The sequence below is a fragment of the Anser cygnoides genome, chromosome 2 (assembly GCF_040182565.1).
Source record: "Anser cygnoides isolate HZ-2024a breed goose chromosome 2, Taihu_goose_T2T_genome, whole genome shotgun sequence".
NCBI lineage: Eukaryota > Metazoa > Chordata > Aves > Anseriformes > Anatidae > Anser > Anser cygnoides.
Genome location: NC_089874.1, coordinates 149,445,616 through 149,470,015, shown reverse-complemented (window position 1 = coordinate 149,470,015; position 24,400 = coordinate 149,445,616). Strand labels below are relative to the sequence as shown.

Below are 24,400 nucleotides of genomic sequence, written 5' to 3'. Positions count from 1 at the left end.
TTGCTGGAAGGGAGACAGTAAAAGACATTAACTTTTTTTTTCCTGATAACTTTTTCTCCCCACGCTGGTTTCCAGGTTGCAAAGGACACAAAAATGCTGATAAAATCCAGAAAGAATAATAACAGAGAAGGCAGTTGCATTAACTTTTGATTCCACAAAGAACACTGTAGAATGCAGTCAAGTTAAATGGATAGGCCTGACACTTGGTGGGGTAAAAAAAAACACCAAAGACAATACAGAGTGCATCTTATTGTGCTATAAAATAGTTCACACAAACTGCAAGTGATGCTATAAACTGAAAATAAAATGAGAGGGTGGAACTGGACTTGAAAATAAGATCAGCACTTCTATACGTGGCGTGATGATGGCAAATAAGGCGAGGTCATTGTTGATGAGATTTTTATTCAGCTCTCTTTTCCGCATGATCATCTTCATCTTCCTCCCTAACCTGCTCTCCCATGGTTAGACTTTTGTTTTGGGTTTGGGTTTGTAGGTTTTTTTTTGTTTTTGTTTGTTTGTGTTGTTGGTTTTTTTTTTCCATTGACAAACGTGGTGCACTTTAGGATCATACAGAGCTTTGTACCAGGGCATCTCTGAGGGACAGAGGGCAAAATGGAGTTGAAATGCAAGTATGGCCCAGCCGATGTGAGCTGATGATGGAGCACCTAATTTAGTGGTGTGCTTCGTGCAGCACATTTCAGCACCCAGCCCTTACTTTCTCTCATTTTATTGAGTTGACTGCTCAGTTCTTTGACTTCAGTGAATTGATGATCAATTTATCATCCACCTGAATTGTCTCATTTTGGCTTTTGTTATAGACTACTCTATACTAGATGGTCAAAAATAACCAGTGAGAACTGTCCCCTTTGGCAGCACTCCCTTGTTAATTTGGCTTATTTTAATCACCTGGCCATAGTGGCAGCAGGTAGGGAGAGTATTGCTGTGCTGCTTTTGCTGCTGAGAGAAGTGTCCATTGAACTGCAGCCTAAATAGGGTTGGAGGGGAGACCGAGAAGAGGATGAGGAACTGGAGGTATCAACCTAAAGGAGTAGTAACCTTATTAACCAAATGAGTTTTGATTTTTATATCACCTCACCAGCTTTACCAAATTCTTTAGTTTGTCCTGGTGAATGAGAGATGAGAATTGGATGTTCTTTCAGTGAAACAGGTGCAAATTTTTCTGTTCAGAGAAGTGTAGCTGCTGTCTGTCTCCAGAGCTATAATTATATGAGAAGTAGAGTGGGGAGCAGTGAAATTACCCATCTCATCACCTGGGACATCTCAAAGGGTCAAAATAAAAAGCTGAGGAAGGCACAGGTTAGAGGGATAGTAGGTAGACGAAGGAGATCAGGTAAAGAACATAGGCAGCAAAAGGGAATTGGACTGCAAAGGATGAAATAAAGTGTAATGGAAGAAAATTTCTAGAGCAGAGAAAGGCTAAAAGAAAAAAAAAAAAAAGGAAAATTGTTGCTTCTGCATGCAAATAGTCTAGAAAAATAAAGCTTCTGTGCTGACCCCAGCAAGCAGAACTATAAATCATGGTGGAATTTGGTATTTCCCTACCTATTAGAAAATTACTCTCATAATGTTATTAATGGGTATTAATTTGCTACATACATGAGCAGATTGACTATAATGTCTCTGCTAGCAAAATGTATCAGGTGTTTCTTTTTCAATCCTGTCCTAAACAGATTGACAAGGTTTATTGTATAAAAACAGTAAATTGAATGTCTTGCAGTGGCTCTTCAGCAATAATAAATTTTAATCATTATGGAAATTAAATAATCTCAGTATGGCAGGCTGGAGAAATGAGCTGACAGGAACATCGTGCAGTTCAGCAAAAGCAAATGCTGAGACCTGTACCTGGAGAGGAGAAATCTCATGTACAAGTAGATGCTGGAAGCCAGATGGCTGGAAGCGATGTTTGCAGAAAAGGTATTGGGGATCATGGTAGACACCGTCCCTGGGGTTGTTCAAGGAAAGGTTGGACGTGGTGCTTAGGGACATGGTTTAGTGGGTGACATTGGTGGTAGGGGGATGGTTGGAGCAGATGATCTTGGAGATCTTTTCCAACCTGAATGTTTCTATGATTCTATGTTACGCTGATGAGAGGCTAAAGCCTGAGCTGGAAAACGTCATGTAGAACATGTGGAACAAGGTAGATAAGGCTGCAGTTTGCAAGGTTCTGCAGTTTTGCCACCTAACCTAGCCCATAAAAGTGGCCTAAAAGAAAGCTGGAGGGGGGACTCTATCAGGGAGTGTAGCGATGGAACAAGGAATAATGGCTTTGAACAAATGGAGCGGAGATTTAGATTAGATGTGATGTGAAGAAGAAATTCTTCACTCAGAGCACAAAGCGCACATGGGTATTAGGGCTGAAGACCTTGCTTTTGTTCTTTTCCATAAATTAATTTTAATTGCTTAAAAACCAGTGTTAAAAATAAACTCGGGGCACAGGATGGGAGGTGCAGGGCAGTCCCTGTGGCCAAGGGGCAGTCTTTCTCTCTGGCAAGCCAAATGGCCTGGGGGATCCAGCCCCAGAAAAGGGGCCCTCAGCCCCCCCAACCTCCTCCTTGTCCACGTGAGGGCATCTTCCAGGCCGCTCCCAACACAGCCGCCTTTGGCCGCGCGTGGGCCACTCCGTCACAGTGGCCACCGCTGTCCCGCCTTTGCTGCGGGCCCTATAAAACAGGACCCCTGCAGTTGGCCCGCCATTCGCTGAGCTTCTAGGCACTCTGATGGCCACCTCGTGTGGCGGGAAGACGACTAGAAACAGCAAGGCGAGCGGCAGGCCTCCTCGGTGTGAGGACAGCAATGCGGCCTGAGGAAGCACCGAGCAGGAATGCACCGAAGGAGAAGAAGTGTCGTGGGCAGAGGGATAGAGCCCACAGCACAACTGACACCAGTGCTTGAGGGACCTCTGGCGCCCAGCCCACAGACACTTACAGGCGGTACCATTGGCACCGCAGCGACGCAGGGAACAGGCCGGCCCCTCAAACACACAGCGACAGGGGGCATGGACCTTCCCATTGGCGCACTGGTAGTGTGGAGCAAAGGCAGGAGCACCAGGCAGACAGCCACGTGGAGCAGAGGCGTGCCAGTCGTCCGGAACGGAGCATGGGACCAAGCCAGGGCCGTAAACCAGACGGCAGCATTGAACCCGTGCAGGGAAATCAGCCGGACGGTGGCGTGGGACCTAGGGTTGGAACTGGGCGACCTCCTGGTTCAGCACCTTGGCCTGAAAACATTCCAGACGGAAGGCATCCCGTTTGGGCAGTCCCGGGCAAGGACTGGCTTGTCCTTCTGCCAAACACCATGGAGCCCATGGAGCTGGATCCACAAGATGTGGAGGAGCCGATGGAAGTGGATCCACCTCGGCCAGAGCAGACCTGGGACTATCCTGGCATGTCTTTGCTCTCAGCCATCCGAGCACACAAACAGCGTCGCAGCAGTGCCCGGCGAGCTCCCTACTCGTCGCGCAGGCTCCATCCCAAGCATTAGCTTGGAGCCACCGAACACCATGGACATCCCGCAGGCTCACCTGCAAGATGTCCCGGCAATAAAGAACTGTGTTGCCGATTCTCAGGGGTTGTGTGAGTGCTTCTTTCCCATTCCCCAGCCCTTGTGTGAGAGGTGGCATCCCTTCTGCACAAAGCCTCGAGGAAGAGCACAAGAGAGGACCCAGCTCCCTTTGGGCTGCTGTGCTGGGGTGACAGGAGTCGTCCCTGCAGGCCACCATGCGCCTTTAACATTTGTGAAAATAGACTGAGGGGTGAAAATAGTGTGTAAGCGATTATAGGTGGCTAATTTCTTGTATTAGTGAGTGAGTTTCTGTATCTGAGTAATTGGTAATGACAGACATGGAGAAAGCTGAGGTACTCAGCAACTGCTTTGCCTCCGTCTGCACTGGTAGACGGGCTTCCCAAGTTTTTAACTTCCCTGAACCCATAGATGGAGGTTGGGGGATCAAAGTCCCACCCACTGTAAGTGAAGAGCAGGTTCGAGACCACCTGATGAATCCAAACAGGTACAAGTCTATGGGACCTGATGACATAAATCCCAGGGTCCTGAGGGAACTGGCTGATGGAGTTGCCAAGCCTTTCTCCATCATAGCTGAAAAGTCCTGGCATTTGGGCGATGTCCCTGGTGAGTGGAAAAACGGAAACGTCATGCCCCTACTCTTCAACAATTAAAGAATTGAACAAAGAGCACTACAACAATTAAAACAATTAGGAGGCATTTATTCTCAGAAAGAGTGGTCAGGCATTGAAACGGGTTGCCCAGGGAACTGGTAGAGTCACCGTCCCTGGGGGTGTTCAAGGAAAGGTTGGACATGGTGCTTAGGGACAGGGTTTAGTGGGTGACATTGGTGGTAGGGGGGTGGTTGGAGCAGGTGATCTTGGAGGGCTTTTCCAACCTTAATTATTCTATGATTCTATGACTCGTGGAATCTGGATGAAATATAAAAATGGAACTGAGCTTTAAATGCATTATTGATGTTTTAATCAGTAAAGCAGCGCAATCTGTATTTGAATATTTCTTTTCTACTTTCACTTTCAAGTTTAATTATCAGAAGTGATTCTTATGTTTACTAGTGAAGGCCTGTACAACTAGGGTATTTTGACCATTTTGTTAGAAAATTTATTATCATTTCCTTTTTTAAAATCCTTTTCCATATATAAATATATGTAAATAAATTTAGCTCCTACTATGCTGCAACACAAATCATGCACAGTAACTGCAATAGTGCTAGCAAGTATTTAAAGCAATGTGCCATAATAGCTCCTTGCATTTCTACTGTGTATTATGCCTGAGGTATGAAGCGATCAAGATATTAAATAGCATTCCTAAAGGTTATTTCTGATTATACTAGCCGAGAGTTGCATCAGAACCATTTGTGGATATCGATAATACTTTCTTGTCTTGTCTTGTAAAATAATAAAAAAGTTATAATACTCCGTTCAAAGAAATAGAGGAGAAATAGGTTAAGTGTGGAAGAAACCTTCACCTCCATATAATCTCCTCTGTAAGAATACGGAAAGATATTTCATCTCATCAAGGAAACCTTGAAGCTTCCAGTAATCTTGAGGCTAGATGCCTCTCATCTAGGGACAGTCTGAAGGTAGTTGGCTTCAATGGAAAATTGCTGTTGACTCAGGAGGTTTTGGAAACGTGTCCTCATAAGCAACTGGTAATAAAATGTTAATTTATAATTGTAAAATAGTAGTATAGCAGGTAGGTACTAGGGGAGAGTAGTTCAAAGTGGGAAACTTCAATGAGAAAGTGAAATGAGAGAAATGGAAAGAGAAAGGGGGGACTGATTGTTAAAAGCTGCTGCAGCTGCTCCTTGGAGCGTGTGGGCTGTCTCGTGAGAGGTGAGCAGGAGAAGAGGTTAAACAGCACAGAAGAGACAAGTCAAGCGAGAGAGAAAATGTGAAAAGTACCGTACATTGCTAGGAGAAAGCTGAATTCTGTAAAAGTTGCATTATCTGGAAGCCACACACAGTGCCTTGCAAAACCGGGTCTGTCAAAATGCTGCCTGTCAGTAGATGGTGCTCTTTATATCAGCTATTTACTCATGCTCCTTATGCTTGGCTGTGCTTTCATGTAAAAGGTCTGGTGACATTCCTTAACAGTTCATTTCTCTGAATTCTGATGTCTAGGAGATTAGAAAACTTGGAGGCTTTGGCAGGACTGCCAAAAAAAAAAAAAAAGTGTTGACTAGATTCCTTTGAAACATCTTCCATCCTTGAATTTTTTTCAACTTTTTTTGCTTGAGAGCATGCATTGTTTTGAACTTCAACGAACTCAGAAGCTTTCAGCATGAAAACCTTGAACAAACATTGTGGATTGGAGGGTGTTTAAGAGTAGAATTTGGTTATGCGTCTGACCTGAGAGACGCTGCGACAATGTGATCTAGAATAAAGCTTCAGAACAGATTTGGCAAGTCAGCTGCAGATCTAAAGTTCTCCTTTGCATACCAACTTTGCAGTTTTACCTGCTGTTTCTGGATAGATAGCAACTAGCATATTTTTAAATCTAATGCTTCTTAGAAATGACTTAAATGAATCAATGCAATTGTGAGTTTTACCTCGAGTCATTTATTCATCTGTAGTTGGACTGATATAAAAAGCTGCATAAAAATGAAGATTTCCTTATTAGTGTGATTGAAGTATTATTGGAACTGCCTGCGTTTTTCATTATTCAGAAAATATGCCAGCTCTTGAGTATTAATTGTGTAAAAATATCGCTTGCTGAAGGCTGCTGTTGAGACGAAAGCCCTGATCAAAACAGCAGAACAGCATGGCAGACCTGATGTGGGATTTGGGATGCTTAAAGTTACTTGACTCTTTATGCAGTCATCTGCATATAGAACATCAGCTACTTAACCAAGGGGTAAGTTTTGACTTGTGAGCTGAATTTGCCCCTAGAGTGGATCTTGAGTTGTCTGCTGTTCGCTGCCTGACAGTATTGTTCTTCCTGCTCACAGAAAGTGAATGATTAGCGTGAATTATTTGTGTAATCTTAAACTGCAAGCAATGACCCAAGAACGAGAAGTTGACTGAGTTCCTTTCACAAATGTAATTAAAATATTTTCAGTTCTTATTCAGGGCCAGTTTGTTTTTCCAGCACACTGGTTTAGATGGCCCTTCACAGCTCTCTCTCCAGGAAGGATATATATTGTGTGCGCTCAGCACATCATAGCAGATAAATATTGCCCCTCTCAATGCTGAATTTACCTTCTCTGAGCCCTTCCACAACATTCATCTCCTTAAGACCTAAATTCCTTACTTTGAGGTCAGGTGGACGTAACATTTGCAGCAGGTCTTTTTTTGTTGCTGTTGACAATGACAACTCCATGTTTCTAGGGACATCTTTTAGCTGCCTTCCTTGGGAAAGGTGTTGCTGGCACATTTGAGGCTAGATTTTCAAAGGTTACGTGGAGCCCAAGGCAAAATCTTCATGTAAGTGGCATTCTTCTGCTAAACCTTCCTGTGGAGCCAGGATGCTCCTGGGAAAGTCCTATTTTCCCATGAATGGCTCGATCTAGGAAATAGGTTTGGAGTATGGCAGTAATATTACCCTCCACCTTTTTTTTTTTTTTTCCCCTCTTGTCTCTGAATCTGATTTGCCAAATTCCACGTATGCAGGCTTTATAGCTCCAAATATTTAGGCTCATGAGCGGAGACAGTGATGCTGGCACATGCCTCTTTCCTTTTAAAATAAGGACAAGCTCCTGACCTTTCTTTTGCGGCTGAGTTCATTTGCCTCGCTGCAGGGAGTGCTTCCTGTGAGTAAGAGGGGATGTCTCCCCTCGGCCTGGGTTGGCCTTTATGTGAGCGTGGGCCTTGTGCTCTGTGGCTTTCTCTGTGTTTTCTTGTTGGCTAGCTTGGGCAGCTTCCTAGCCAGAGGGGCTGGCCTTCATGAATCTCAGTTTTGATGCTATATGCTTTCTCTAATAAAGGGGATAAAAGGGCATTGTAAAGCTTAAGGTCTTTTTGTGAATATAGGACTTCATAGGGAAGATAAGAGAATATAAGCATTTGCCTCATTAGGGAGACAACGCTAGTTTTTCAAAAGTAATTAGCAGGAAATTAAATTGACGTCAGAAGTGCCCTGCATGTTTGGAAAAATAGGTAGTGTATCTGCCTTCTGGATATTTATTTAAGTAGAGAAAGCCATTGCAACCTTCTACACAGACATTGCGGCACTATCACATGAATCAGACGGCTGGGCTGATCTGCTTCTTCTATCAACACTTACCTTTCCTTCTCCTTCCTTTGCTGCAGTTGCAACATCGCTGGGAAAAAAGAGGTTGACCTGTCAGCCGGGGCTTGGGGACTTTTTCTTATTAATACTCATATACATGTCTGGCCTATAAAGTTGTTCTGCTCAAAATGTGTTTGGCTCAAGACAATGTAGTTAAGAGTCAACTGGCAAAGATATCCAGAAAACTTTGATTGCTGTTGGGCTATAAAATGCCTTGGCTGCTGCACTTGTCTTCTGCATATGAATGAGCCTACCCATAAAGACTGAAAGTTGGCATGGAAAGGTTATGCTGCTTCATACGGTACAATCCTCTTAATTGGCACATCTGCTGGAAACAAAGGTGCCAAAAATGTGATTCACTCAGAAGGAGTAAACCTCGTAAGAAAGCAACCTGTCATTATTTAATAGGGATTAAGATCTTCTCAGGATGTTAAATGTTCTCCTCGTACAAGTGTACTGTTGTTGAGCTAATGACAGAACTAGCCTCACTACCTGCTAACGTTGAGGTAACAATTTGGTTTGTAGCTCTTCTCATCCAGAAATCCTGCTCTGTAACTTTAGAATGAAAAAAGGAGTGTCACATTCACCTCTGACATACGGCAGCTATTAGAAAACTTACACAGCTACTTCTCAAACCCTAGGTTATGACATGTCAAGCATCTTCTCTGAAAACACTATAATTAGAAGGATGTAGGTGGTCTGTGCTGCCCAGATTTGCTGTCAGATTAACAGCAAATCCCAAGAATAAAAAAAAAAATCTTCCAATATCATTGATGAAAACACTCCCAGAGAAAGGTACACTGCACTGGCAAAAGTAATATTATGCCATAGGTGTGTTTTTTTAAATAGGTCACCAAAAAGCACAAATTTCTGACCCTATTAGGTGACTGTTTCTGAGATTACACTTAGCCTGCATTTGAACAACTTTTTGTAAGAATATCCTGAATATTTTGAAGCATAAGGACTTTTTTTTTAATTATTTTTACAAATGAAAGGCATTGGGACTTCAGATACATTATGTTTTGTTACTAGAGTTACATGAAATCTCTGGAAATACAGAGTGCTGCTCTGTACAACCTCCTTTTTCATGAAATAAAGACCTATTTGTATTCAAGTAGTATTTTTAGTAAAGGCATTAATTTTATAAGCCTTAGAAAATTCTCCCATTAAGCTACACTTCATAATTTTGAATTGTCACATTTCAGTTCATATCCGTGTTACTATGGATAATGTGAATATGAAACAGGTACATTTAAAAGTCATAGCTCTGTCTAGCTCTTTTCGTTTCGGAGCAGCCTGTTTTGTAATTCCCCTTGCTAACTATTGGTAATTCAGCTATTTTTTGAAAGAGTCCAATTAAGTGACTGAAGAATTGCAGATAAGGCACTGCCAGACATACGTGCTTCTGACAGAAGCATTTTTGTGATCTACAAAACAAATGCAAACTGACCAACCTCCTTTAATTCTTATTATGGAATTGACAGGTGTGAAGTCAAAATTTTGTGCTGTCTTTCAGATCTTTACATGTTTAGCTCTCCTCTTGTACTGTTTATTGTTCTGTAATTAAAGAGCAACAAGATTTCAGTACATGATTGACAGTTTTGCACAAATTAAACATTTCTGCAGTGTTTTGGCTGATGGATTTCGTTGCAGCTCCAGGCTGTATTTTTGCTAAATTCTTTTACGTCACTATCTTTAAATCTGTGAGAAATTCCAAGAAAATCAGTGGACCTACTTATATGCCTTGTCAGCAGTTCCATTAAAATAAATACAAGGAGTCTCAGTTTAGTTTGATCTTAAATTGTCTAGAATGTAACTTGCTGAGGTGCCAGGACTGATTTAAAAAAAAAAAAAAAAAGTGGGACTGGAGACTCCTTTGTAATTGTCACTTTTGTAATATAGGTAGCTTTGTGGTGGTGTTATTTTTTATTTTAATGTAGACCTGGAGAAAGTATTTTTGACAAATAGTAAATTTCCCCAGAAGTGGAATTGCAGTTTGCCTGGCAGTACTTCTGAGTTCAGGACAAACTATTGGAAAAGGGAGGGGGACTACATTTCATCGCTGTCTTCAGTTATTAGGTAACTCCTGCTCACTTTCGTGCTTTTGCCTGAATGGGTTTGAACTCAGTGCTTTCACCAAGATGGGGTACTTTTCTGTGCCTCCTGCCAGTCTGAGCGGAGGAGTATTCTGTGATGAAGACTCATGCCATGAATCTCCTTCGCAGTGGGTGTAGCATTTAGTTCTTAAGACACGATAAAAGATGAGCCAGCCTGCAAGTTATGCGTGCCATGTCAAGGGTGAGCGTCTCGAATTTCTATTCTCGCTGTAGCGGATGGCTAAGTGCAATAACAAACATGTGCTTGTAATAAACCTTAGTTAATTACTTGATATTGTTGTTAATACTGGGCTGTTAACTGAAATTAATTATGTTTCCTCTTTGACTCAAGTAACAGTAGCAAGCGGGCTGCAGAAGTTTGAGGAGGAGCCTTTTATCTTCATAGCTGCCCAAGGCATGCTAGTAGGGCACCTGCTGTGTGAACAGAAATGGTCCACTCTCCAGATCTGTGCAGGATCCAGAATAGGTTTCTATGTGGAAAAGCAAAAGGGCTTGTACTTACTTTATGAAGACTGTCATCTGTGTTGCAAGATGCTGATGGTTAGAGCCCCGACTGTGAGAGGGAATATGTGGTTTGAATTGTCTCAGCAGAAGGAGAATCAAATACACATCAGTGAAGAGGTATTGAACAACTGGTGTGTTTTGTGCAGTTAAAATCCCTAACCTGACAGAGCAACTCTCCTTTTCTGATTTTCTCTGCAAATATCCAAAAGCAAGTATGTATTTTTGGACTGAAAGGAATCTTCTCTACTGAGTGAAATTAATCTTTAGTTTGGCGAGATAAAAATGCACAGTGTTTTTAGATGAAGTGAATTTTAAAACATTACACACACACTTAATTTAGATTTAGCTGTCAACCCCCCAAAATTGATTGTCCTCCTGGTCCTGTTGGTGATTTTATTTTAAGCATTTTTGGCCTGTCACGGTAGCGGTTTTCTGGATGTTGATAGCAATCAGAATAGTGTCAGGCAAGTTTCTTGATGACGTTGAAGAGTGCTCTGTCTTCACCTTTCTCATCCTGACACTTGAGTTCTTCAGTCTGTTGATAATGCTACAACAATTTATCTCAACACCAGCATCTGCCAGTCGTGATTCTTGCTTTCAGAGTGCAATATCTCTGCAATGAAAGAGAATACTCTTACAGAAAATGTATCACCTTATTTATTCTCACTTGTTGTTTCAATACTGTATTTATCCCTATCAGGATAATGCCCAGTGATAGTTTATTTGGCAGCACAGTTCATTCTTTCCTGTTGATAGATATACTTGTGACAGCCTTAAGAGCGAGTTAACTTCCCTCTAACATGTTGTTACTTTCCAGACTGATCTCATTATTTATCATAATTGGTTTCCTTTTTCTGTTGGTAGTGCACTGAACCTTGTGGTGCAGGTACAGAAGGTAATGGATAGGATTGATACAGGTGGTGCTTGAAAGCTGGATAAACACCTGTCTCATAGTGCGTGCTGAAGTGCTGGTGGTGCACTGATTTGGGACGCTAGGGGAGCAGTTTCCCCTTGTGCAGAGCTGGCTTTAAGCACCGCTGGAGCAATCCCTGGTTAGGGGCAGCAACCCCCAACAGTCTGCTGGAGGCAACAAAAAGAAGCCAGTGGTTGACTTTGCCCTTGGGACTGTGGAAAGGCAAAGTAACTAAGTACGGGGAGGCACCACTGGTAGCATAGGAGGGAGGCCCTGACAGAAGTGCATTTGTTCCTACCTCTCCTTTTCCTCTTGGAAGCATGAGGGTAGGAGTAGCAAATCAACTTTTCAGGGCCTTATCCACTTCTGCATCTTGGAGGGCTTCCCCACCTATTTTCAGTCTTTTTCCTTGTATTAGGTTTACGTGGCAAGGTTTTGGTAGCGAGGTGCTGCAGGAGTGACTTCTGTGAGAAGAATCCAGAAGCTGTCCCATGTTAGATAAGGGCCAGTTTCAGCGGTCTCCAAAAGGAACCGGCTGCTGGCCAGAGCTGAGCAAATAAGCGATATTCTTTGCTCCTCTGGGAGAGCAGATGTAAGAAAGGGAGGTAAAAAAAAACAAACAAACAAAAAAAAAACCCTTGCTGTGACACAGCATCTGGGAGTGTGAGGAGTGAGAGGCAGCCCTCTTGGCCCCAGCACGCAGCAGCAGCTCCCCTGCGGCCTGTGGAGAGGCCCCTGGTGGAGCAGGCTGTCCCCCTGCAGCCCACGGGTCCCACACGGAGCAGATCTCCACGCTGCAGCCCGTGGAGGAGCCCCCGGTGGAGCAGGTGGATGTGGCCTGGAGGAGGCTGCGGCCCATGGAGAGCCCCCGCAGGAGCAGGCCCCGGGCCGGAGCTGCAGCCCGTGGAGAGGAGCCCACGCAGGAGCAGGGGGTCTGGGGGGAGCTGCCGCCCGTGGGGGACCCGTGCTGGAGCAGTTTGCTCCTGGGGGATGGACCCCGTGGGACAGGAGCCGTGTGGGAGCAGCTCTTGAAGAGTACCTGCAGCTGGTGCTGCCCTGGTGTCCTCATCTCCCTCTTTAACTGTGCTCCCTCTCTGCCCCCACAATGGCAGATGACTGTCCCCACCTCTTCAGGGGCAGTAATCTCTCTGCAAGTCCAGTTTGCATCTGTCCATGAACTTCAGGTGTGTTTAACTCAGAGTTGCTGAGGACGTGGTTCTCCTGGGACCTTGGGTACCCTGGCTGGAAGTCATTGTGCTACTGCCAGGCACAGCGAGCTGGCTGTGAAGTTACATCTGAAAACAAACAAATACGCACACACAAAACAACCCAATGTATTCTGACAGTGTGGATTTAGGGAAATCTGATGGCATTATAGCTTTACTCCGATCTGTCTGCTGACCGGTGGTGGGAAGTAATTCCCTCTTGCATGCACTTGTAACCGGTCTTATCTTTTGTGGGGTCCCAAATGGGGACCCTGATGTCAGGCATGTGGTGCGTCCGGACTGAACCAGGCAAGGAGGGACTGCATGAAGGACAACACGCATGTGAGTGACGGGGGAGCAGCTGGGATGTGGTCTGTGTGCTTCTGCCAGTGGCATGCTTTTGAGCATCAGGCTGCGTTAATAGATGTGAGTTCCCTGGGAACTGCACAGCCTCCAAGTCAAGCTCTTGCCATCATTATAAGACTGCCTCTGCCGTGCTCTGGTGGTCACAAATTAGGGTAGCCAGTGCCTTGCTGTGTGGAGCGAGCAAGCTTGGAACAGGTCTGCAAATGTGAGAGACCAGCCTGCAGCTAACTCAAAGAATGCATGGTGCTGGCTGACCACATTTGCAGAAGATCTGGGAGACTTCGTAGGTCTGCCGTGTCTCTGTCTCATTCAAAGCGGACGTTGTGTGTTGATCAGTCATAGGTGTATGACTGGAATAATAGCTGCTGTAGTCTGTCTACTTTAATCCTCCTTGGGTGGCGTTTAATTCATGGTTAAAGCAAAAGTTGGTGCAAAGTAGGTCTTTAAAGTGTCCTCTAAACTAAATCGAAATAATTTTAAATATATATATATATTATTTACTATACTGACTTTGATTGCTTTTCTACAGTTACTTAAGAAATTACAATGTAACTCAGAATTTCTGATCCAATTAGTTTTAAACGTTCATTTTTTTATCAGTATAAAAGGGAAGGCATGTTACAGTATTTTCCTTTGTTTCTTTTTAAGTAAAGAAACACATTTCCTTTGGTTTGTTGTTTTCATCTCTTCTTAGTATTAAAATTCTAAATAACAGACAAGAACCTAGCACAATGGGGGTTTCAGTGTTTTATGGATTGTCTGCTTATTACTGTTATTTTCTTTGGTCTTTGCTAGAAAAATCCATATGATTACCTGAGAAGGTATATTTCTAAACTAAAATGTTTCCTTCCGACGTTCTTCAATATTTTAAGATAACATATAAAAATATATTCATAACCCATGCTCACTTCATCACAGCTTTTGTGTTAGCCATTGGTACTGAATTTTACATGGACAGTTTAAAATTAGAGAAGTAATTTGGAATATATGAAAAAGATTTGTATTTTCTTGGATTTAGAAATACAACCCAAGCATATTAAAAAAAAAAACACAATTTTGAACGTCTTCCTGGACATAGCTGCTCCTGCATCTTTGTGTCATAAACTATGAAGATGATACCGTTAGTCTTGCTTCCTCAACAGCCTCACAGATTTGACAGTAACTGAAATAGCAGCTTTTTTAGAGCTGTGAAGTTTAAGTTCACTGCTATATATATATATCAAATACAAATAAAATTTCATTTTTCTGATTTTAAAATATTTCATAGTTTGCTTGCAGAGGGTATTTGTTTTGATTTAACAAATATTTCATTCTCAGCATCCCGCATGACGTGAGCCCTGGTCTTTCCTCCCCTTCTCTCTGATCACAAACACATGAGCTGACTCTGCATTATTCTGGGGGTGACAGCCACCCATCTTGCTCTCTGTCCTTTTTAGATGGCAGTGACCGTGTTCTTTCCTTTGCTCTTCCCATGCCATCCCTCACAGCTAACGGCCTCCTTTTCTTTCGAACTGGGTTAATGAAATGGTTCAACACAGAGCAGTTGTATTTGGTTGAAGATTTCTCCATGCCTGAAGCGCAGCTGGCAGAGCTCAGTGTGCTGCTCTGAGAAGTGATGCTCCTTCTTGCAGCCTTGCCTTGCTTCTGTCCTTTGACCAATGCAGCGCTAACAAGATTGCTGCTGCTTTGACTTTTTTTTGGTTAAAATGTAAACTGCAGAGCAGAGAATGAGTCGTGATGTTGGAGCACAATCTGTCTTAGTGCTTTGAGTGGTGCCTCTTTTACCAATCTGTTTTATGCGAGCATTTTTTTAGGCAGAAGTTGTGAGGTCTGACTTCAGATAAATGTGTGTAAATACGCATTGACTTTGCTGATAGGTCAGAATTAGTATGTTGATAAATTGGATGTTGCAAGTGGTATCATGCTGCATTCTTCCAGCAGACCTGCAGGCTTGTTTCAATGAGGACCCTGATCCCAGATTTTCTGGATTTTGTAACGCAAACATACTCATAAATGCCAAACCAAAAATATTTGGGTTTGGGATGCTCTTTACAATAAATCGGAATATCGGATGTAAAGTGTTTTTAACAATAAGATTGAATCCTCCGTCACTCAAAAATACAAGAGCCTTTCTTTCTGTTCCAGAGTAAAATATGATAGAGACAAAGAAATTCTGGTGAATAAATTGACCTTGGAAACTGGCAGACTTGGTAAACTGCACCTGTAAGAGGGAACATGTATGTCGCTGCTCAGGAAGAACAGGAGTTGGTTTCTAATGCTATTCTGAACACTGAAATACACTCTAATAATGCACTGCGTATAACTTTGATTTATCTGTTTATTCTTAAGTTGTTGATTTTAGGTACTATATTCTCTGTATTGTGGAACAAACAGAGCATAAAATTGCATGTATTAAATATGCTGATTCTTTTTTTTCTCTTGGGACAGCCGTTTTTATAGTTGGAGATACACATAACAAAAACTGTGTTTAGGCAATTTAAAAGAAAGACTTTGACACAAAATCCCAACGAAACAGATTTTCCTTCAAATCTGCAAGACAAGACCTGAATACTGAGAACTTTTGTGCTCATTAGACCTGTATGTGGCCCAAGCCAGACTGGCATAGTGTTCTGCAGGATTAAGACTATTAAAATGTTGCCAGTAAAGGGCAATTTTAGGATAAATTTGTCAGGAAAATGGAAGGCTGGACCAAGGTTTTGTATTTTATCAGTTTGGGCTTATTATTTGACCGAGCTGATAAACAGAAATAAAATAAAACATAATGTGTTTTCCAGCTATCTAGATAGTTTGTATATAGTTAATGGCAGGGGACTCATTTTGTAGCTATGTTTATGGTGAGGGTCATTCTCCTTGGCGTACGGGGAGTTTTTTAGTATAAGATCTAGCTTTAGAACAGGAAAGAAACTAACAAATGAGTTCTGTGGGAGGGAAGTGTATTTTTAATAACCTTACATCTACAGCATCTGGTTGGAAAATGTTTTGGGTATGATGTTCCAAAAATGAAAGTACCTACAATATACTGTTTATAACCATTGCTTTAAAAAACCTACATTCCTCTAACTCAGCAAGTCTGTACAAATTAGAAAATTAACCATAATGCTTGATGGTGCCAATGTAAGAATATCCTCTTAGGGCTGCTTTTAAGTTTAAGTCAGTAGTATTTCAATCATAATTCTGAATGCTGGACAGTAAAGGATTAGCATATGAGTTTGGGCAGTGATCTGTATGTTTCATGGCATAATAGCTACATTTGGAAGCATCTTTCACTTCTACAGGCACAGAAGGAAGTGTCAAATTTGTACCGTAACTGCAGATAACCTTGTTCTTCAGATATTTAACGTAACTGTGTTTAAAGCTCGTAAGAGGAGAATAGCTACTGAACTGAAAACAGCATCCTCTTAGTCAAAACCAACTTTGTCACTGCTCGTGTACTTTCTGCTAGGAATAAATAGCTTTTAAGTCTATAGCCAGCTACTTATATTTGCAAATATTTGTAATTTAAAGATTTTTCTGATGTACAAGAAAAACCATTAACAATTTATTTTTCAAGGGCTGACAGATTTTCCTCTCATCTTCAGAAATTCTAATGCTCGAGAAGTATCTTTAAATTTAAGCAGCAGCTTGTATAAAGATACACATGTTAATGTCTAGATCCCGTTGTTGGGGAATTTCTGTGGAATCAGAGAGATTACTCCTATTATATGGCTATTTTTACTTGTATTTTTCTTTGATGTATTTGAGAAGGAAATGCATTGTGTGTGTGTATATATATGTATGTAATAAAAGTCAGCTAACCAATACTGTAATATTGGGCTCTTCATTGAAATTCAGCTTCTTCAGTCTTCCTAGTTGCACCAGGAACAGTTACAGGGCACTTACTCTTTCTACAGAGGCCATCCCTTCTTGAGATGTGTGCAGTGTCCAGAGCATTTTTCTATACGTGTGTGAGACGGACGTGCTTCCCAGAAGGGTTAGTGGTAAAGCAAGCACTGTCCTGGTTATAGTGCATCATAAACAGCTCTGGAATTTTCTTTGTGGATGCAAGTCTGTCAGTCAGGCTTCTACCCGCTGTAGCTTGGTGGGTGACAGCACAAGATGAGAATCGATTATTTGGGGTGGGTTTGCATTAATGGATTACCTCCAAATGCAGGTGATGTATATTCATGTGTTTGAAAGGATTCGTATTTCCAGTGAGTGTATTTTTGTTTAAAACAAAAAAGGCTAAGGTAAGGGACGGGCATTGTATTGTATATTCAACAATATTTTTTCTGCTGCTTATTTAGGCAATGAAAAGAGAGAGGGAAAATTGGACATGAGAAATTCAAGGCGTTTGCCTGTCAGAATTTTAGCTCTGCCATATTCCCTGGACCTTAGTTGGTATCTTTGTGTGATGTCCTTTACGGACTTAATAAGACACGCAAAGCACTAGCTTAAAACCGCTGTTGTCCTTTGGGCTTCTGGTAATGAAAAAATTCAAAGCAACTTTGAAAACGGCTGCCTGACAAAATGTATCTGCCTAAATGCTGGAAGAAAACCAGGCTGGCAACATCGAGAAAATCTACCCTAAGACCTAAAGGAGAAGAACGGTTGAGGCGACATTCTCTTTCACCTCAAATTTGTGCAGAAGAACTTCTCTACAACACCCAGGGAGCTGGAGGGATCGGTATTTTGCGTGCACAACAAGGGAACAAAGATACTTTGAAACTCGGCATTTTTGTATGTTTAAAAAAATATATCTGCAAAGGTGAATTGTTTGATTAAATGATATGTGACGTGAAAATGCAATTGACTTAGTTTATACGTAGAACATTCATAAATTGTTACTCTATTTGTCCAGATATCTTTTACAAATTTAGGTCTCACTTGTGAATTTGAAGGCTTCAAAGGCTGCAGCTATTACCGTTTGCGTGCAGTTTCACTCGTACGTTACGACTGGTTCAGGCTACTCTGTGATCTAAATAGCCACAGATTTTAGCTGAGAAGTCTCGTCTACTGGTGATGCTTCTTGGTTGTTGGTGACCTGTGCTGATGTGACTAATTTGTCATGTTTGTGCAGGTGAGAGCTCCGGTTGTCTGGGTCCCTCTTGCTTGAGGAGTGGTGGAGATGGATGAGGAGGAGACTGTCTGTATATATAGCAGTAAGAGAAAACTGAGATTTAGGTTAGGGTGATTGAAAGCTGATAATTGCAAATTGACAGTTGGAAGGGAGAGCAGTTATTCCATACTGCCTTTTTCTGTCTTGTAATACGGTCTGTAGCCGTGTAGCTCTCTGTAATTTTTCTTCTATATACATTTGATAACTTTCTTCTAGACTAGCCAGCCCCGCGCCTGCTAGTTACCGTGGCTAACCTTGCTGTGTGTGAGAATAGCTGTAGTCTGGGAAAGGTCTGACCGAGGCTCTAACGTGGTTCTGCTGTGAAAAGTGAGAGCCTGAACCTGGCCCCGCATGGGGATCAGTTGTTCAGGAGTGCCGGATTGCACTGGCTTTGAACTTTTCACAGGGCTGCAAACGCTGTCTGTTAAACAGTTAGTAAGGAAGAAATTGTTCCCCAAGCCAGGACCTGAAGTTCAAGCTGGCTTTGTGTTAGGACTTTTTCAGTTCTGTTATCTGTCAGTTGTACATAATCTGGACCTTTTATGACAGTGGAAATCACACAGGTCTGATGAAGAGCAAAAACAGGCTTAATTTTTTTCAGTCTGTTTTTCATCTTGAAACTCACTGTATTAAAAAAAAAAAAAAAGTCTGGACCCTTCTTACACCAAATGTAGTATTGTTATTTAAAGCAAAATGTCGCTTTGATATGTCTATCTCAGAAGTGTTTGTAGATAACAGATTCTCTACCCCTAATTACACTCAGTAGTTCCAAGCTAACTTCAGATACAAGACCACGACAAAACTTAAGAAAAACTGTACCCTGGTAGGTTGCAGTTGAGATGAAGAGCTACAGAGAGACAAAAGGAGCTCTCAGTGGAGTTGGAAGAGGACAGTCCTTAAAGTGATTCACAGCAACAATTAAACCTCTGTTTGTGGATATAAGTAATAAGGACAAAAAAATAAAGGATTATTGTAATGAAAATATGTTTACTGTGTTTACCATGTTAATAAACAATAATGGGAATTTTAAGTACTGAAATTAGACCTTTTATCTTTTAAAAGGTAGCCTTGACCTGTTAGCCATAAGTGTTGGCTTTCTGGTGATTTTTGCAAAGCATGGGGAAGAATCTGATCCTGTATGATTAAAATCTTTTGAGAAAGAGTTTTAAACTGTTGCTCAAGGAAGACATGGCACAGTACGTTTTTGTGATGCAAAGTGTAACACTGTTAAAACACCTTTAATTCTGTGTGATACCTGCTATGATGCATTTGAGTAGTTGGGTCTTGTGTAATGCGCTGATGACTTGGATATCTGCCAGCAACAGCAGCTCCCGTCTAGCATTTATTATTTTAATACTGTATATGGGATATTAGTGTAAAATTTCTGAAGCTAGTGTATGCACTAAACATCATTCCTCTTTTGCATTCTGCTTTTCTAGTCCGGGACTGTGAAGCTGACCAAGCCTGTGGCATTATGGACCCAGCAGGATGTCTGCAAATGGCTGAAGAAACATTGCCCTAATCAGTATCAAATCTACAGTGAGTCATTCAAACAGCATGACATAACTGGTAAAGTATGCACTATCAGAAATATTTTACTTAGTTAAAATGTCATAAATTGTTTTACGTTGTTGTTAATAGATTGTGACTGTACACTGAGGGCTTTTTGTTGACTGTATGACTCAAGAACTGCACGATCTAGAGCAGGGGGACTATAACAGTGTCCACTGGCTGTGGTGTATAGCTGATTTTCCCCAGCTTTCTTAAATACAAATTTCAATTATTCAAGGTTAGTATAATAAGAAAAGAAGTCAGTGTGCATGTGGGTAAAGGCCGCACCCTGTTCATTCCAAATCAACCCCCCTAAACATTAAGAAATGCCTTATGAGGAAAAACATAAATGATTTTTTTCATTGAGGTGTACTACCTTAAGGAGTTCATATCTTTTTGGCCTTTTTTTTTTTTTTTTCTTTTAATTACATTTAGATTTGTTAATCTGTAGGCTGGGAAGTGAGCCCAAGTGATCCCCACCCTAGGACTGAATCAGGATCAACACAGAAAGTTTGTTTCTGATGCATTTCTTTAACTTTGTTCTAGAAAATTTGCAATCAGAGGAGACTTTTACATCAATTCCAGAACTTTGTGATTACTTAACTTAAAGTTAGTAGTTTTCTAGTATCAATCTGAACTATTATTTGCTGCTAGTGAAACTGTTTTCTGCCCCAAGTCTGTAGCTGGAGTACACAGTTGTTCTTTTTCTTGTGTTTTTTCCTTTATTGGATAGAGGGCTTCCCACTTTCACATATTTTCTTTAGCCAGTCTAAAAAATCCTTGTTTTGTCATAGTTTCTCCTCCAAATACCTGCAAGACGTCCAAATCCTCAATACTTGGTGTTTTGTCTGCAAACAATATATTAAAAAGCATCATTGTATTTTTATTTTCCTATTTACTTTAGAAGTTGATATTGATTTTCTCGATCTGCTTGACTTTTTAACTCCTTTTCAGATTCTGGTAGTAGTATTTTACTTGGCCACTTTGAACTGACATCCGTTTAGCTGAGTAACTGGATTAATACAAATACAAATGCAACTGGGGAGTTAAATAACATTTTTGCTTGTTTCCCAGGAAGTAATTAGTCTGTAAAAAGTCTTATGTGGAACACTAATTTGTTCTCTGAAGTGGTAGTATACAAAACTTGGAAATGGCATTCAGCCATTTAATATAAAGCAGCGATTTCAGTTCCACATGCAAACCTCAGTCTAACAATAACGTATTGTTAACTTATACATGTTTTAATCTGTGCCTCTTTGTATATGTGCGCTTGTGTTTAATTTTTTCCATTAATTCCCATTTTTATTACTTCCTTTTTGATAATGAATGATTGCAAACATGGCAAACTGAACTACTCATCTTCGATTGTTGTGTAGCCATGAATACACACATGGGTAATATGTGAGAGGTGGTTTGTGTCACCTTGGTAAATGTTGAGATTTAGTACGTAATCACTGCCTATTTCCTCTAAGTCATCATCTGATTCTCAGTATCTTAAATGCAGTTCCTAGGAGTGTAGTCTATCTCCACCCATGTATACATGGGTGGCTGCTTCCAGAGAGCTACCAGAAAATTTTGAAACGAAGTATTTTTTTCATTTTTTCTACTACTGTTTTACTATTACATTGTCTCTTTTTAGAATTAAGGCACTGTGAGACAAAGTTGAAGAAAAAATTGTTTTCATTTCAATTTAAACGTACATGGAAATCGTGTAGTTTCACTGTAGATGGTTGAAACTTTAAACTTTATAGACCTCTATGAAAAAGGAGAATCAAGATCAATCTTTCTTACTGTACTCAAAAGAGGTATAAGGAAAATATTAGTACAAGTGTTAGAAAGTTGGTGTGCAATAAAGAAAAGAGCTGCATTTGATCGTCATGGGTCCCTTCCAACTCGGGATGTTTGTGATAACAGAAGAAATGTGGTAATATTTGTATGGATTTTACAAATTATTGTGATAATATTATGAGTGAAAACAGTAACTCAGGAGGATACTTCCAGTGTTGTTGGTCCCATGCCTCAAAGTACTTGACATATTTTAATAAAGGGGCAGAACACTAGATTTTTGGCTCAAGAAAAGCAGAATGTGAAATGAGCATGAAAACTGCTATGAAGATTAAGCCAAGATAGTGTAACTGTTTCCAGATATGGCTATGGAAAAGTAATGTGATTGTTGAAAATCTCTCAGGAATTAAGTTGATTTTACAGGCTTCTTTGATATGGAAAAATATGATGAAAGGGACTCGAAGAAAATGACAAGAAAAGGATTTTTAAGCTTTATTTGAAGATAAAATCTAAGGCATGGTTGTAAGCCAGGAAAAAAACTCTTGGACAAACATATCTAGATGTTGTCACCTTAACCATAGGTGTTGAAAAGTGTGGCATTTTGAGTACCTGGGGACTGTTAGTTAACGATTATAGTTTATTGGTTTGGGGGCAAAAATTTGAAACAAAATGTCCTTTGTAGAGGATTTATGTTTATAGCACTCTTGACAAAAAGCAGCTGCAGATGTATGAGGAAAAAAAAATAATGTTAGTATACCTAGCAAGGAAAAAGAAAACGGTATTTATATTAACATTTATATTGACATAATGTTGTGGGACAGTGTACCAAATTGCACCAAATTGGGGGTAACAGTTGATGCATTCAAGACTAAGGCTGCCACTGACAGGGACTTAGGCTGGAGGAATGAGCCAACAGGAGCCGTATGAAATTCAACAAGGACAAATGTGGAGTTTTGTATCTGGGAAGGCAGAGCCCCTAGCACCCCATAAAGGCTGGGGCTGACTGGCTGGGGAAGCTTTGTTGAAGAGGACCTGTGGTCCTGGTGGACAGAGAAAAAAAACAACAAACTAACTGAATCCTGGACAGTATTAACAGGTGCGTAGCCAGCAGATCAAGGACAGTGGTTATTGTACTTTACACGTTTTAGACTCCAGTTCTTGGACCTCCAGTGCTGGAAAGACATCGACAAAATGGAGTGAGCTCAGGTGAGGACCACCAAGATGCTCAGGGCTGCAGCACTTGCAACGTGAACAGGGCCTTGAGGGAGCTGGGCTTGTTCAGGCTGAGGAGGCAGCTTGCCGGGGGTAGAATGAGGGGACTAGCAGCAGCCCCCAGCGTGTGGAAGGATGTTATGATAAAGATGGGGCCAGGCTCATCACAGAGATGTATGACGGTCACTATACTTAAGTTGAAGTGAGAGGTTAAGGCTGAATATATTAAGAAACTTTTCCCGTATAGCTGGGCATTGGAACAGGTTGCTCAAAGAGGTTGTGCAGTCTCTGCCCTGGGAGGGTTTCAAGCCCCAGGTGGAAGAAGTTTTGAGCAACGTGATCTGATCTCATATCTGCCCCTGCTCAGAGCAGGAGGCTGGGCTACAAATTTCCTGAGGTCTCTTCCAACCTGAGTTCTCTGGTGATGCTACAATTTGCTGAGTGCATATGGATCACCTCAGAACCAATTAAACGCATTTTGCAGGCAGTTAGGGAGTATTAAATATAGAAAGGTCCAATAAGAAGTTGGGAGATGTTTTTAATACACAAAAACTGATTTGGTGAGTGGAGCATCTGGTTGACATATTCAGCAAAAGGCCAGAGGTCAATTATATTGTGTTTGACCCAAGACTGGACCAAAACAATGTGAAAGACTAACTCAGAGGAAGATCTAAGGCACGCGATAAGAATTACCAGTGGTAGGAAAGAAATAAGACAATAAAAAGAGCAAAACAAAGATGCCAGTGGCCTGTACAACCAAGAAAAGAATGTAATAGTATGACCTTGACATTAGAGGCTCTGCAACTGGTGGTGACTTTTACAGCAGCATGAGAGAGCATAAAAAGTTGTTCTGACTGCACAGCCCTTTATACCTGCATTATACAAATATAACCCATGGAGCAAAACTGAGAAATGTACCTTATTTTTGGTGTTTGGATGCGGCTTTTATTTGCCAGGCAGCAGTGCTTTTAAATGACTAGGGAGTTCTTGAGAGATAAATTGTTCTTTGACAGTCTTATCCTGTACCATTGAAACAAATGAAGATTTTTGCTGTGTCTCAAAATTAATAGGAGCAAGACTGGGCATAGAATGACTAAGGAATAACCATTTAGGGGAAAATGGTTCATTGACAAAGTAATAAAGGTGATGCCTAATTAACTACTTATTCATGTGTGATTTGTTGAAAGAAAGGAAGGAAGGAAAGAAACCCTGCTTCACCTCTTGTTTTTACACCCTGTTCCCCAGTGTGCTAATGCATGTCTTCAGAGCATGAGGTTTTAATGCTATGATCATTAAACAAACCTCATTCTGTCAAAGTAATACCCAAGAGGTACCTTGGTCCAAGGAAAGGAATTTGATAGGAGGTACTTGAAAGGACTCAAGCCTTTTTAAATTAAACTTTTAAGGAGGAAAGGAACAGGACTCAAGAAAACCTCTTTTTAGTTTTAGAAGGGACCAGAATTTATGAATATTCATTAAATACCAAATGGCACCTCAGAAAATGAAATATGAACTGCTAGTGAAAACCTACAAATGGCCTTAGAATCTGGCTAATTCTATAACCTCTAAAGGTGCTTTCATTAAATCAACTACATTGCCTTATATTTTTATGAAATTCATATAAAAATACTGCTTTTAAAATCTGAAATGATTTTTTTTTCATTTGAATAATATGTTTGCAAAACATAATGGGTTTATCATAACGGCTGGAATACTTAGGTTATGAGCACGTTGGTAAAAGGACGGTCTTGTGGTTTAAAATACTACACTGGAATTCAGAGAAGTCTTGGCTCCATTTCAGGTTATTCTGATATTAGGCAGCATACTGAATCCTAAGGATCTAAGTTATTCTATTCATACA

At 41.1% G+C, this 24,400-nt stretch overlaps 1 protein-coding gene across 11 annotated transcripts in view; it reads left to right on the top strand.

The window, feature by feature from the left end:
• Positions 1 to 24,400, top strand: part of SAMD12 (sterile alpha motif domain containing 12) — a 175,165-nt gene that overhangs the window by 27,304 nt on the left and 123,461 nt on the right. For 10 of the 11 annotated variants that reach the window (XR_010828771.1, XM_066990689.1, XM_066990686.1 and 7 more), the window contains one exon: positions 19,431 to 19,560. Coding sequence is in view for 10 of the 11 variants with exons in the window: in XM_066990689.1 (XP_066846790.1) it covers positions 19,431 to 19,560 (130 nt within the window). In the remaining variant the exon portion in view is untranslated. The remainder of the gene's footprint in view (positions 1 to 19,430; positions 19,561 to 24,400) is intronic. The other variant, XM_066990682.1, reaches the window with a different exon arrangement.